This window comes from Lynx rufus, unplaced genomic scaffold (genome assembly GCF_022079265.1).
Source record: "Lynx rufus isolate CCGP_SWC_20201006 ecotype Redwood Valley unplaced genomic scaffold, mLynRuf1.p SCAF_3, whole genome shotgun sequence".
NCBI classification, from domain to species: domain Eukaryota; kingdom Metazoa; phylum Chordata; class Mammalia; order Carnivora; family Felidae; genus Lynx; species Lynx rufus.
The window spans coordinates 29158636-29174490 of NW_025814845.1; the positions used below are offsets into that span (position 1 = coordinate 29158636).

At 44.9% G+C, this 15855-nt stretch overlaps 1 protein-coding gene across 3 annotated transcripts in view; it reads left to right on the forward strand.

Annotated features, from left to right (window-relative positions):
• Positions 1-411: 411 nt before the first annotated feature.
• Positions 412-15855, forward strand: part of KLF3 (KLF transcription factor 3) — a 34891-nt gene continuing 19447 nt past the window's right edge. The window contains exons 1-3 of one of the 3 annotated variants that reach the window (XM_047092446.1): positions 415-494; positions 1849-1951; positions 15089-15184. In XM_047092446.1, coding sequence (XP_046948402.1) covers positions 15128-15184 — 57 coding nt within the window. In that variant the 5' untranslated portion in view covers positions 415-494; positions 1849-1951; positions 15089-15127. Of the gene's footprint in view, positions 495-1848; positions 1952-7740; positions 7760-15088; positions 15185-15855 lie in introns of those variants that run through there. The other 2 variants (XM_047092444.1, XM_047092447.1) reach the window with 2 other exon arrangements.

The window sequence follows — 15855 nt, forward strand, 5'->3', positions numbered from 1 at the left end:
AGGCGGCGCGGGAGGCGGGGGTGGCGGGGGAAGGGCGCAGGGCGGGGTGCGTGTTTGCGCGAGTGACTCGGCCGACCCCTCCGGCGGCTGCCTCCACCCAAGTGGGTGGGGACCCGCCCAGCCCGGGCGGCCGCGGCGGCTCCCTCTCCCCTCCCTGACCCTCCCACCCCGGGTCCCAGCCTCTACTTACCCCGCCAGCCCCGGGAGGCTCGCAGAGCGAGCGGCGCCGGCGTCATGTGACTGCCCGGAGTTGGTGCCAGGAGCCAGAGGGGAGCCAGGAGCGGAGCCGCGCGGAGCCGGGGCCCGAGCCGGAGCGCAGCGCGAGCGCCTGCCGCACGCGCGCCCGTCCCCGTCCCCGTCCCTGTGCCCTGCGGCCGCCACCGCCACAGCCGCCCGGGCTGGCGCGCTGACATTACTGCATTCGCGGGGCTCAAGGCAGATCGGATTCGGGCCTTTATTTCTCGTCTGCAGCGCTCAGCACCGCGCCTCGAAAAGTAAGTCCCCTCTCCCTCACCTTTCCTCGCCCCGACTCCTGCTGTCGCCCGTTTGGGTTCGTCCGGTCTCGTTTTTTCCCTGGGGGGGGGGCCCGCAGTGAATGGGCTGGGGGGTGCAGCGCGGGGGTGGGGGCGCCTGTGGGCTTGGGAAAGTGCAACAGCTCCTCGAAGCCGGGGGTGGGGACGGAGGGAGAGGCGAGGGGAGGGGAGGGGGGACCCCGGGTTCAGCGGTTTAAAGTGTGGGATTCGAGGGAGCCACCGTGCGGATCCCGCGGTGTGGGGGACCGAGACCCGCGGCGCCCGCCGCGGCCCCGGCTGGGGCGCGGGCGGGGGCTCACCTGTGTGGTCCCCCGGCTGCCGCCCGCCCGCCCGCTCGCGATTCCCTCCAAAGCCTCAGAAATCTCAGTGCTCTCCGCGTGTGGCAACGTTGTTTGGAGAAAGGTAGCGCGGAGGCCGCGCACTCCTGCTCCTCCCCCTCCGGGTCCCCCACCCCCCCGCTCCCATGCCCTCCCCACCCCGCCCCCCGCCGCCCCCCTCTTCGGACGGGGCGCGCGACCGCTCGCCCGCCGGAGCAAAACTTGGAGCAGCCTCCCGGGGCCTCTGGGAAGAAACTTGGGGCCATTGGGACTGAAGGCAGCATCCCATTCTCGATCCTGGAGCCCAAGAGCTGCCAGGGCGTCTGGATCCTCGGGGGCAGGAGAAAAGAGCTGGCCGGGTTTGGAGAGTCCTCCTCGGGGGCACAGAGAGAACCTGCCGCAGTGCCTGGAGCAAGGATTGCAGCGAGGCTGGAGGCGGAGAGCGCCTTAGGCAACTGCCTGCAGCGTTAGGGACTCAAGCCGTGTGGGGACGGAGACTGATCCCTGGACCTGGACCCTTGGGATTTACTTAACATTTCAGAGTGGCTTTCTTGGAGATGGCAGATAATACTTGGAATTGCCATAGCTTCTTTGGCAGATATCAGGGAGAATCTTCTGCTTTAAATCTTACAGCAATACACAGTAATAATAGATGGAGAACATGTAAACTGGACTTATTTTTAATAAGTCAGGTTAAACGGAAATTGGAAATTGCACACCTTCTTGGATTTCACTAAAATAAACATTTTATACTGGATTTTTTACTAGCTCAGAATGTATTTTTTCACTAGCATCACCTAAGATACTTTAAATATATTGATTAAATTCTCACGAGAGTCTGGTATTTGGGGAGAAGTGTATTAATGGTATTCTGATTTCATTTACATTTAGTATCTAATTATTAGGCAAAATCTAGTAGGGGAACAGGGCAGTTCATTATAGGTTTTTCCACTGGACACTTTTGTACCTTTTTTTTTTTTTTTTTTTTTTTTTTTTAGTGTTTTCTGTATGAATTTGAGCAGCATTTTTATAAGAAATCCATCTGGATGATAATTCACCTAACCGGAGGGAAGACTTGCTTTTAGAGAACAAAACAATCTGGTAACGTTAACATCTCCAAAATTTGGCAAATTACTGTTTTTTTAAAGAGAGTGGACAAATGAGTTTCTCCTGGCTTGAATCATGGAGTATGTTAGTTGACCTGAGCCTGTTAACAGAAATCTGAAATGAGATGTTTGATTAAACTCCCTAGAGAAACTGATATCTCAATTTCTACAGTCAGTGGGGTCTGCAGCAGAAGTATTAGAAGAAAACAGCCTGATGTACTATTGTGGGTTCAGTAAAGATAGACTTTAAGGAACAGTTGGCTTTCATGAAGGAGAATGCAAGTGTAAAAATCCTAGTGTGAATAACAAAGCAAAGTAGCTGCTAAGACCACAAAATCTTGTCAGATATAAAACATGCTATTGTTTTTTCACTGCAAAGTTTCTAAATTAAAACCCAATTTTCTGGTTGCTATGGGCACAGTGATGCCTTTTTTTTTTCTTTCTTTTTTTTACCTGTAGTTTTGTCTACACACAGATTCTTAAATCTCTGATAATGGAAACCTGAGTTGAACAGCTCTGGCTAAGTAACAGAATAGACATAATAATGGGGACAAGACTATAAATGGATTTTACTACCTTAAATATACCTAAAGGAAAGTAGACATTTTAGGATATCTTATAAAAATCAATACTCTGTTGTACAGATTGTGTAACACTTTTGGGTTAAATGAAATGTCAGGAGCAGAATCATATTCTCAAAAGGTGAATTTCTTTCAGTGTGTGTACATGGAGAACAGATGTGCAGCTGTGTGCAGATAGGTTTCTAACTATGCAGTTGAAAAAGATGGTAAAATTTTGGGGTGATTTTAGATATCCCACTGTGTCTAGGAATTTAGTTCCGTAGCTAAGGGACACTTAAAACTGGTTCAATTTTCAGTTATGTGGGATAACCCAGTTGTCATCTGAATTCTTAATAGTGCTCTCTTCATTTTCCTCATGATGCTGAGACTGAACAGTAATCATTACCCCAACCCAGAATTTGATCATGGCTAGGGACCAGCCATTGGGATGGGGGAGAAAGAGACAAAAGAAATTGGAAGGGAGGCTGGTGTTAATTAGGAAGGTCTCTGCTGCCTGAATATGATAAAATCACATGTTCACTTATGATGTTTACTATATGTGGAAGCTCCTATTTGTAAATAGGGCAGGTCCCCTGTATAAAGCTGGTGTTATTATTCACACCCATAGAACAAACACCTCCACCCCCCTGTTGTTGTCTTAAAAAACTCCAGCTGCTCATGAATATAGGGTCAGGGAGGGCCGGCTAAATGTTTCTCTGTGCTTGCTCTCCAGTACAGCCAGCAGAGCTGTTTCCTGTTCTTTGTTTCAAGGCTGGGGTTTGCGTCATACATTCCAAGTGGCATATGTGTGCTCTTTCCTGTTTCAGGCTGTTTTCTGGTAGATCAGTAGCCCAGACCAGGCCGTGGTCCCTGCCCCTAAACTCCCGATCCCCACCCAGGGAGTTATCATGTCTCTACACACTTATGATTGCTTAAGATCCCTGTGTTATGTCATAATGAGGAGTCAGTTAACCTTTTTACATATACCCTTTGCTCCAGTGTGTTTCTATGGGTGAATAAATACTTGTACCTTTTTACATTTATCATGGCCAGATTGCGATTTGGAGACGTTTGTGTACAGATCCGCCAGAAATCTGAAGGAGGTTGCATTTGTTTTTCATTTCTTGTTTTGAGGTGGGAGGCTGTTTGTTTGGAGATGGGCATTTTGCCCTGAAGCTGTCAATTTTGGAGGGGGAATTACCACCTAAGAGTTTAGACGACCTAGCTGTTCTCTGAAGGATGTGGCCCACCCTTGTTCGCAAGGGAACACTGGAGCTCTAGGCAGAGGAGGCTTCACTGGATGGAGAGTCCAAGCTGTCTTGGCAGACTAGGCTTTTAGAAAAAGTGTTGAAACAAAACATAAGATATATTGAGAAAGTCCCAGGATCATTTCTTTTAAAGACAAAGCTATAAGTGCTAGGATAATTTTCCTAAGGACAAAGATGTATTCTACATCTGATCTCTGGCCTGTTTGAAGAATAAAAAGCCCAGAGAAAGGGAGAACTGGAAATGAGAAATTCATTTTAATGATAGTTTGGAAAAGTTTAATCTTATATTTTGAAAACAGAAGGAAAACACTCTTGTTTTTACTGTTTTACAACGCCAACTTTCTCATAATCCCACTTTTTTTTTTTTTTTGTATATTCTGTCAGTTGCGGGAGAACACATTTCTGGGTTAACTCTTCAAAACCTACTAAATTTTTCTGTGGGTTCTTCAGAAACTAAGTTTTAAAGAAGTAGTTGGATAAGAAAACTAACCTGCAGGTTTCTTTTTAAACTTACTTTTGGGTTTTCTTATAACATCTAAAGGAATTATCTACAATGTTCTCTAATGGAATTAATTCAGAATTGCTAAGGCAGCAAATCAGACCCTATCCTCCCCAAAATTGATGTTAATAGTGCTTTGGTTTTTAACTTCACATGCCACTGCATTCTTTCTTTATGTATGAAGGGAAATATATAATATGATGTTAGGAAAGCTACTAGAATCAAATAGAAGGCTACTGATGACCTTCCTTGAAAAAAGATGGGAGTTTTGGAAGCTTTCAATAAGATTTTTCTTTCTCTTTTGGGAGAAGCGAACTTGAAATATTAAGTTGACTTGTAGCATAAGAGGCCTTTAAACCAAAATTTGTAAGTAACCCAAATTGAAGCAACTTTTTCAATTTTAGTTCCAAAGCTGTTAACAATGCAACTAGATTTAAGCAGACAATTTTTATTTGGCTTATTCCAGCTTCATTCTTGCCTCCCCATTTTGGGGAAAAAAGGGAGGAGTTTGGCTAATAGACATGATTAGGGTCTAATGTATTTTATCAGGAAAAAAAGAAAAAAACTTTGCAAGCTTTTAAGTACTAAGCTGAACAATTTGGAAAAATTATACCAGTTGGTAGTTACTGTAATTACAAAAGGAAAAAATGGGAATAATCATTTCATTTCTTGACCATGCAAATCATTATTCCTAATTTAATTCAATTGTATTTCCATCTCCCCTTTAGATGCTTGCCTTCTTAATATTTCCAAGTCAATATTTTTGCTGTAAAGAACAGCTTTCTTAGGTCGTACTTCTTACTCTGTTTTTTCACACCAGTTGTGTTTAAGAAAAAATAAATATAAGCATCCTTTTCCTTGAAATACTAGGAATTACATTATTCTGGAAATTGGGTTTCTTTCTGATGTGCTTCATATTTACTGGTTCTAGGTTTCAAAAAAAAAAAAATCCCTAGAGGCATAAAACCATTGATATCTGGTTTGCTAATGTGTAATGTTCTGGTCGAAATTCATCTTAGAGTGAATTGCAGGAGGATTGTGGTGCTTTTTAGCATTCTCATTTTCAAGCCTGATCTGTCCCTTTCTTAGACCCCAGTTCTCATCTGAAGCGGTAATGCCAGAGCTCGAGACAGGAAACCAGACAGCAGTCTGCCCTGATAAGGGAGAGCATTGTCTAAAGGAGGTAGCTTTGCCCCCCGCCCCTCCCCAACTCTCCTTCCTTGAAATTTGGTAGTAATGAAAAAGAGACACTATGCTATAGACACAGTTCTGCACCCTAACTGGGACTGTTTTCTCCCAAAGCAAAAGTATCCTTTTCATTGGATCTGTGCTTTTTCTGGAATGTTACCTACCGGTTCAATGGAACATTAAAAAAATATATATATTAGGATCTGTATATTTTGTATCCCTCGGTCAGGGTGTTCAATAGTAAAGTTCATTTTCTAGCAAAACAGGTTCCTGGAGCTTTTTGAAACTCCTTCTATTGTGCTGGCAGGCTGAATACATTATCATTTCCTCCATCTAATTATTAAGGGGAGCTGGAGACCGAATGTGGCAAGTTAAGTGGCCCTTCAGCCCATGCATTCCGAACAAACCTGGGTCTAACTCTTACCCTGAATTTTAGGAAGGGGGTGCTTTCCAAGGTAGCCCCCTGACCCAGAGGACTCTCAAGAGAGCCCAGCTTAGCCTGGGACATGCTTAAGGGGGTTACCAATCTCTGGAAGGCCTGGGGATCTCCAGGGATGGCCTGGGGCTAGTCTCAACCCAGATCAGTGGAGTTTGGCCAAATCTAGACATAAGAGATCAAGTGGACACTGAGGGCAGTGCATTCTACCCTGGAGAGCGACCTGTGAATGAACTGTGGGTTTTTTCTCCTTTGGCCTGTACACCTTCTGTCTACTAACCTCTGTGCTTCGGTCTAATCACTGAAATCCACTCCTTCAGCTCTTCTTGTGCTTTATATCCTGCTACCTTCCAAAGCTTTGCACCCTAAAACTACTTTCCTTACCAACTTCAAGTTCCTATTCTGCTCCTTTCTCCAAACAAGGAAGTTTTTCCTCTCCCGAGCCTCCCAAACTTTTCACACTAACTTTGCGTTTTAGGTTTTAGAAGATGATCTTCAGGCTAGCTAGCTTCACTGGCCCCTGGCAAGTTTCACTAGTATGGCAGCTGGTACACAATCGTTGCAAGGCCCTTGCCCTTCTTTTTATCCTCACGTGTAAGAAGGGTAGTTTGACATCCATTCATTTATTCATCTCATAAGTATTTATTGAGCACGTACTCATTAGGGCTAATCTCAAATTATGTGCAGTCATTATTATTAGTTATGCCACAGGATGGAGTAAGTCCCGAGTGATCTAACCTGAAAAGGCATTTTGAAATCTTAATTATCCTCTGGAACCTCCCCACGGCACTGCCTAACCTGGGCCAGCAGGCACTGCACACATCCCATACCCTCTGTTACCCGGGGAGTGACCCCAGTGTGAGATGACTGCTTAAAAAAGCCCTTCCCATGGCCCAGACTCTGAAGCAGAGCAGAAAGCGCCCTGGGTCTGCAGGCAGATGCGTTTCTGGTCTTGGCTACAGCTCCAACCAGCTCTGCAAATTTGGGCGAGTCATTTCACCCCTGTTCCTCCAATTTCCTCATTCCTAAAATGGGGGTGAGGGCCTGACCCTTCCGCCTTTGTACAGCTATTATGATGGTTTCCGTATTTACTTGGGTAAAGCTGCCAGTTTTTTTCCGAGCAGTTTTATGGACCAATTGCAGGTGCACTGGCTAGGAAGAATAATAGCCTAGTTTGGGGCCTTCAGAATGTGTCTTTTGATCTTGTGTCCAAGCGTGCACACTAAGACACTGGGTCAGCAGCAGGGGCCGGTTGAGAGGAGTTGAGTCGCCACTACTATTAACTACTGGGTCCCTGCATTCCACATCCCCTGTGGACAGATGTGTTCGAAGGAATCGCTAGCCCATGATCGCTGTTTGTGGTGTAATGTTGTCCTCTGCCTGGGGAGAGAGCAGAGTAGAGTGCCAAGTTCACCAGTTTTGAAGTCAGACTGTTTAGGGTTCAAATCCTGGCTGTACAGCTTAGCAGCTGTATGACCACGGGCAGATTGCTTTACCTCTCTGTTCCGTTGTTCTCAGAAGTAATGGGAAAATAGTACCCACCCACCTGATAGGCACTCAGTGACACAGTCCATGTAAAGAACAGCACCTGGAGATTCAGTCATGAAGATGGTGATCATCCTGTGATGGCAGGAAACCTGTGACATCACCTAGCCCCTTGCTTTCCTTGGTCAATAGAAGTATCCTTAAAAAACCTACAAACTCTCTCTCCCTCCCCCTCCCTCCTCACGCAATATTGCCTCTTCCCTCTTTTTTTTTTCCTCTTTCTTTTTTTTCCCCCCTCTTCTATTCTAGGTTTTAAGACAGAGGATGAGAGACCGTGACACTCGATTTGTTTAGAAGATCTCCCTGGGTAGGTAATACAAAATAATTGGAGGATGATACTAATAAGGTCTCTAGAGGACCCCTAACAGTCAAGTCAAGGGTAGGAGCTGTAACATTTTCTAAGAAAGTTTGGTTTAACAAGTTTCCTTTCAGGTTAGGCCCTCTAACCCCTGTTACTTATGTAGGGGGAAATTTCAAGTGTTCTCAAGGGCAAAAGGAAAAGCAAAGGCCGTGGAGGTCCTACTACGGGCTGAGTGCTCTTAGAGCCATTCCTCAGGCCTGCCGGAAAACTAGTGAGCAAGCCTCACCTCCTCTGAGGACTTGGGAGGGGGGCACCCATTTGCCACCAAGGAAGTGTAAGGCACTCCTGTCCTTCAGGTGCTCCCAATCCAGGGGGTGGTCCGAGACAAACCGTTTAAAAGACCCGCCCATCTAGGTAAAAAGGGGTGGCCTCAGATCAGCCGGGCGCGCAGTCAGCCTGCTGCACTGCGTGGGGAGGGCCTTGAGCTGGTCTTTGAAGAATTAGGAGGATTTAGATAAGCCGGAAGGGGACGGGGCATTCCACACTGGTTGCCCAGCATCAGGGCCAAAAATGAACAAAGGCACGGGGGTGGGGGGAACGGGGTAGCCAGCGTGAGGGGCTATTTGAGCAGGGGGGGAGGGGGGGCAGCCGGTTAGAAAGGGGGTGCGGAGCATGGGCGCCTGGACCCACTCTGCACGCCCTGGGGGTCCCTTTGGAGGAAGGTTTGTGAGCTTGGGTGAGAAGAGGGCTTTGAGAACTGTCAGTAGCAAGTAGCAAGATCAGGACGAATTGGAGGGACCAAGGGACGCGGTGGGGAGACCAGTGGAGGGAAAATCCAGTAACACAGTCTTGAGGCACTGAGGGCCTGGCTCCCAGTGGCAGTAGTAGGGAATGGAAAGACAAGTTGGTGAGGAAGAAGACTTGAAAGATGACCTCTAGGTTTCCATGGTGAATGACCAGAAAATAACGCAAATGGGTTGGGGGGTGGGGGGCTGCAAGCAGCCTTTCTGAGGCAGGAGCAAGGAGAAGGAGGATTTGGGTTGGGGACATGTTGAATTAATTCTCTCACATAGCAGTGGTTCGAAATGCCTTCCTCTCTTCTCTTTTGTTTACTTTTGAAGCGTGAGGGCAGTATTAGCTCACGGTTTCACATCCAGAAGCTTGGTGGCTCTGAGAGGTAAAATTTTTAATGGAGGCTCCTCAGGAGCTGAGGGAATTACCACCACCCTGACAATTCCTTCTGGTTATTTTTAAGGTTCCAGCCATCCCTGCTCAGGCCGGAATTTCCAGGAACTGGCTGCTGACTGGAGCCAGTTGGCCCCTCCCAGCCTCCCACTGCCTCCCGGGTGGGGCCCCATGGGTGGAGGCCCCTTGGGGTAGAGTGGGGTGGGTGTCCAGTGATAGGGCACCAGTGGAGAGGCAGTGTGGCCTCACGCAGCCCGTCTGGGTTTGATTATATAACGCTTCACAGAATTCACAGAAGAGAATTGTGAGGGCTGAGCCTAGCCTCGTAAGATACGTACACTGAAGGATTGATTATTACACATCATGGGTATTTTTCAGTAAACTAAAACACAGAATTGTCTGAGAGCATAAAGAAGGAAAACAGCTGTGTAACCTTAGTAGGCAGAATGATTTGCATTTGCGAGAAAATTTCTTTAAGAAAGGTGTGGAATGCTACTAACCAGGTAGCCTTGAACTTGAGAGTTTACCTGAAGGATATGGGTTTGGGTTTCCCAGCTCCCACCCCTGCTTCGCCGGGCCTCGGTCTAGAAATGTGTAGGGATTTTGCTTGGTTGTTACCTTTGCACCTGTCCCTATTTACATGCAAAATCAATTGCTTCACTCGGTCTTTCCGAAGTACAGGGTGTGGACAGAATCTTATCTGAAGCCATGTCCTGTTTGGACAAGTCGAACTCGCCTTGGCAACGCTCCATAGGGTGGAGCAAATGGGTGGAGGCAGGAAAGTAAAATTGGGTGGCTTGTTAGCAGAGAGAGGAGAGAGGGCGGATTGTTTGCTCACTGGATCATTATATTTAATCTAAAACTAAATAATTAACTTCTTTCCCATTTACAAAACATTTTGATGCAGAATAGCTAAATCTAATTTGTGAGGGGCAAAGATTTAGAAACACTCCATGGAATTTTTTCCTTTCAAACCAACAATAGAAGACAAAGGTAGGTGAAACTCAACCAGGAATATGAAAATGGGGTGGGGGGGGCAGTTCCAGGAAGGTGCCAGCATCTGGCTGTTCTGGAAGGAGCCTCCAACTTAAAAATGCTTTCTCACATCTGTTGCCTGGCCCCCTGTACTCCTGGCCAGGGCCACTGCCATTAACTATTTGACTCTTCCGGAACTATGGAAGAGTTTGGGTACAGAAGTGAAGAAAGAAGTGTTTCTTTTGAGAGGAACTTCAGCTGCAAGGATGCCTGCCTGCCCTTTTTCTTCTCCTGATCAAGAATTGCACACACACACACACACACACACACACACACACACACAATTTTTGGGTTTTTTTTTCTTTTATCCCCTGCAGTTCCTTTGGGGAGTAAAGGGTGAGGGAAGGCGGTGCACTTCCTCTTTTACATCCAAACCCGGGAGAGCTAAGGTGCTTGCAGATGGTGTCTCGCTTTGGTCTCACTGTTTTTCTCCCTACACCTTGCTGAGGTCAGCTGGGAAACAAAGATTACTCCAAGCCGGGTAGGAAAATGCAGGGACCCTTTGAGGATCTGAGGAAAGAGATATGGAAAGTGCCCCAGAAGGGAGAATGTCAGAAGCAAATCTTGCTATATCACAAGAAACTTTGCTTCAGACACACACACACATTCTCTCTATGTCTCTGTCATGCTTCTAAGGAAGGGGCAATCACTTATAAGATTGTTTTTATAATAAAACTTGCTCTAGCTTCTAGACAAGCTACTTTCAAAGGAAGTTTGGTGACATCATAGCTACCTCTTACATTAAGGGCTGTGTTTGTTTCTAAGCTCTGTCCCTCATCTGTACCCTCGTAAAGCAACTGTCGGGTAGGGGGGTGGTGGTGGACTGGATAGGACTGTGAGATGGAACTATATTGCTTCTGAAACTATGTAAATGGATTCACCAGAGCTTTTTAATACATAAATCACACATTCTTTCATTTTGGCAAAAATCTGGCCCTTATTTTGACTTCTGAAAAGTCCAAAGTGTAAGTAGAGAGAGTGAAGGGAAATCTTTTTCTTCCTTTTGGGAGAAGATTCAGTTGTATCAGCCCTTCCCAGCAAAATAAAACAGGGAAGATGACATTGTTCCAGTTATGGAAAATGATTTTGGCAAGTTAAATACAACTAAGATGGAAATGTATTAATGATTGGAACATAGTTGTTAGAAAAAAACAGAACCACATTTGGGGCTCCTCATCTCTGGGATACCTACATAAAATGGTTACCAGAATTCCTGGGCCTGCTTAAAACCCACTAGGTTTAAAGACCCTGAGGTTGGCAAACTCATTTTACTTCCTTCGTCCTTGGCTTCTAATACCTGTTGTAGTGCGCCACCTACTGGTTCTACTTAAGACTGCGGTCAGTGTTGGTGAACTAGATTTCCAACAGCATTTGCGTTTTACTTAGCCTTCTTTCCTAAGGAGGGCTGTATCCCCGGTACATGAGGTGCCCATGTGTAACAAAAGCCACTAAGTTCTAATTCTTTCAGTGCATAAACTACTTCTCAGTTCTACGGAAGGCACCTTGGAGACATTGCAGTCATTCTTCCAATTCTAGACCAAAATCCAAAGACAAGGTCAATGCCAGTAGCAAAAGTGGTCTCTTCAGAGATAGGCACAGTAGTTACAAAGTATAAGTTTTCCTGAAAATCAATAAACAGAAGCCCGATTTGCGTTAATGTGTTTGATTCTCTTCCTAAATTTGGTTTCTTTCTAGCTTAGCTTCCTTCCCTCTGTTGTTTCTATTAAAAGTTTTAATTATAGAAGTAATACATTTAAAAATTGGCACAGAGATGTGTGTGAAGTTGTCCCATCCCACCGCCCCTCCCAGGAAGGGCTGTCTTGTGAACAGTTCAGAGTGTTCCGTTTTCTTTGTGTGTCCCTCACCTTCTCTTGTTCCATATCCTGTAGCTACCACTGAAAGTATAGTCAGTCATTTTAGAAACAACCAAATTGGGAGCACAGTGTTAGTTAGACATGTAGATGGAACGGTGAGTGAGTTTCCTTCTGTTTGCAGTGATACTCGAATTCTGCACAGATTTTTATTGTCCAGCGATGCCTTGGTCAGCTAGGAGTTTCAAAATGAGATATTCTAATTCTACCACTCATTTTTCATTTACTAGCTGAAATACTTCTATAATGAGAAATAGCCCTTGGCCGGCGATTGAGTTACTCTTGAGGTACAGTTCTGAACAAATAAGCATACCTTTACAATTACTTTTTAATAAGATAAACCAGTTTCATTAGGGCACATGCTTTCTGCGATACTTTTTTCTCATGATTACAAGTCTCATGAAGCATTAATTTCCTTAAGTTTAGATAAAAGGTAAAAATTGAAAATGCCAGTGATTTGTATAATGTCTTGAAATGATAAGAGATATAGTAGGCTAATGTGTCATTCACTTCTAAATGGATTTGGTCGTCACTGCTGTGGGCAGTAGGAAACGTCATTAAAGGCTTTATGAGCTAAATGGTGGCATTAGAATTTGACCCAGAGTCCGTCTCCTGATGCCATTGTGTGCTCTTAGCTGGTAGTCAAGAGGGTAAGGTACCCTGAGGCGTGCACGTGCTGGGAAGCTATTGCAGTAGTACAGCTGGGAAGTGACAAGGTCTCATGTGACCTCAGGCAGGATGTAGGCAGCTAGTCACTTTTGAACTAAATTCAGTGTGAGTTTTTTTAAGGGTGGAGGGGACGGATCTTTAAGGCTAGGTCTCTTAGCAAAGAGGCAAATACTTGGCATTGCTCCAGAAGTTGGAACCAACAGATTTAGTATCGTGTATACAGCATGTGTATCCAAAACCTGTGTACGTATTTGTTGGTAGAAACTATTCACAGCACAAAGAGTTATGTTTTGCTTTAAATTTCATTTGATCTTCCTAAAACATTACAGGTAAAGGAGGGGTCATCTACATTTTAACATGGGAGAAGGGTTGTCCTGTGGCAGGTCTCAGGCACATCTCCTGCTTGAATCCGGAGAACAGGGCTTTTTCACTGTGCACCTGAGAAGAAGAGTGCTTTTATTTAGAAGGATTCTCATCGAGATACCCTCTAGTAGAGTGGATGAATCCCTAAGAGTAAATTAAATTTAAAAGGCTTGGGGGAGGGGTGGCCAGCCAAGGGTCAGGGCTGCTGAATTACCTGACCTCATTGATGTAAGCAGGAGATCTCACATCCTTTGTTTCCACTGCGAGGCACTGGACAGCGATTCTTAGAACCCTATCCATCTCTGCAGCTGCGAGGCTGGGAACTGGTTAATAATAGATCCTAAGACACAAAAGGGGTTTTCATCCTTCATTATGAAATCATCCATTTTTCACTGGCTGTTGGGGTTTGTTTTTGCTGGCACACATAAGAGGGTATTAGCACCATTGATTTGAGCAGCCTGGTATCAAATTGTGTTCACAGATTATAATACATACTGTGATGCAGGAAAATAAAATTCGAAGTCAGAGCCTTATGTTGAGTTAACGATGAGACTCACGTGTTGTCATGAGACCCAGAACAGTGTTTCTTCAACAGAGCAAGGGAGCACTAAGAATGCACAGTATTACTTTTATAATTGTACGTGAAGGTTTCTTAGTATATAACGCAGCGTGCATGGATATGACGCACTACAGGACCGCTGTCGTGGAAGTTGGGGTGGGAATGGGGAGTTTTAACACGGAAATACAGGAAGTAACCTAGAACTAGAGACTTCTGCAGCTTTTTCAGGTAGAATGCAGTCCAGAACTTAATTCACTTTTCGACCCGAACCAAAGTGGTCCAATAAAGATCTTGCCTTTAACCAAAGCTCTGAACCCTTAAACCAAATTTGAATAGTAGGTGCCTGAAGCAGGTTGTTGAAGATCTGGGTAGTAGCCAGGCAGTGATTCCAAAAGCTATGTTGAGCAGACTGAATATCTTGTCTTGTGGGCAAGGGGTTGGCTTGATGTCGATTAGTGCCGAAGTGAACCAGTACAGAACACAGGAGGGAAGGGATAATAGGAGCATAACAGTAGAAGAGAAGAGTAAGGCCAGACAAGATTAAGATGGACATTTCCTTTACATCAGGCTAAAGATTGGCTTATTTCCTAATGAGGAATTGGAGTGAATACAGACTAACAGTCTTCATGTGTGAAACGTGCTTAGAAAACAATGGGCAGGGGGGCTGGGGGGGGGGGCGGCTCGAGACCTGAATATAGGCATTTCACTCCAGGAGACATGCAGGTGCTACATAAAGATGGAGAAGATTCAACTTGAATAATCACATCAATTTCGAATATAAATAGTTTGCCATTTTGAAACAAACTAGCAGTTTTTATTTTTTTAAGTGGTAATACACATTGCAGGTGGGCATGTTGGGAAATGGGTTCTATTTTATCTGTGGGAATAGTAGAGCAGTTTTCCTGGATGATACATCAAATGGTTTGGAAAATATACGTGCTTCTCATCCAAGAATTCCCCTACGTAAAATTTACCCCATTTAAGAATGTGCAGGACATGAGTATGAAGACACTGCCATCCATAATGGCGAAAATTTAGAAGCAACCTAACTGCCCAACAGAAAGGGATAATATAAATAACCTGATCTGTTCGCACAGTGGCACACGGAATTTGATGGTACGGAACCACACTTACTGAAAAACATTTGCCCAGTCAGTTGTCAAGTGAAATTATGAGCATGCATATTACAATCCTTTTAAAAAGAGAGTTTGGAAGGATAAAAACAAAGATATCAATGATGATTGGTTCTAGGTTTTCTTTTGGTTGTCTTGTTTTTTTCTTGAGTTTTCTGTAATGAACATAAGGAAAAATGTTTCACATTCATATGTGATGTGAACTTCTGTTGAGTTGTACAGCAGTCTTAAGCAAGCTTTGTTGCTCAGAAGGGGCTGTACGTATTGTTCCAGAAATGTCAGGGTTTATGTATTTGAGTTAGAAATGCCAGTTGGCTCTCATCTACTTATGACCATGGAATCTGGTTTTAATTATGTAAAATGGCATCTTTCATAGGTAAGGAAAATAAATTCCAGCCATTCCGGGGCTAGGGGAGAGGAAGGAGCAGAGAAGGGGCTTGAGGAATATTATGTTTTATTTTTACTGGTTTATATTAAGGTAACCTTGGGATTTATTTGGACACCTTGTTTTGTTTTCTAGGCCAAACACCAGAGCACCCTAGAAAGCTTAACTAAAAGAATGCTCATGTTTGACCCAGTCCCTGTCAAGCAAGAGGCCATGGACCCTGTCTCCGTGGTAAGTTTTCCAAAATTGAACACCTCTTCTTATCTATTCCAAGTGGCAAGAACATTATTGTGTGTTGTGTTATTCCTTAAAGTTACTCATCACTTGACAGGCATTTGGTGAACAAACTTTTCTCAAAGCCTCAGGGAGTAAGTGGAGCAAATACCCCCCAGCAACCGTGCGCCCTTGTATAAATGAGATCCACATCTCAAGACCTGTGCCCAACGCTCCTCAGGGTGTGATTGCACCGAACTTGGGTCATAGGCAAATCTGGTCATGACAGAAGTAGACTTACAGAAACTCCTCAGTTACCAGCTTTTTAGTTTGGGCTCTCGGGATTATTGGTTTCAGCCAAAAAAAGTTCAGCCAGACTGATTTTTAAAAATTAATGTGGGGGCGCCTGGGTGGCGCAGTCGGTTAAGCGTCCGACTTCAGCCAGGTCACGATCTCGCGGTCCGTGAGTTCGAGCCCCGCGTCAGGCTCTGGGCTGATGGCTCGGAGCCTGGAGCCTGTTTCCGATTCTGTGTCTCCCTCTCTCTCTGCCCCTCCCCCGTTCATGCTCTGTCTCTCTCTGTCCCAAAAATAAATAAACGTTGAAAAAAAAAAAATTAATGTGGATCTGGGGACATTGAAAAAGAAGAAAAATCCTGTACTCAATGTTTATCATGGTTAGGAAGCAATTT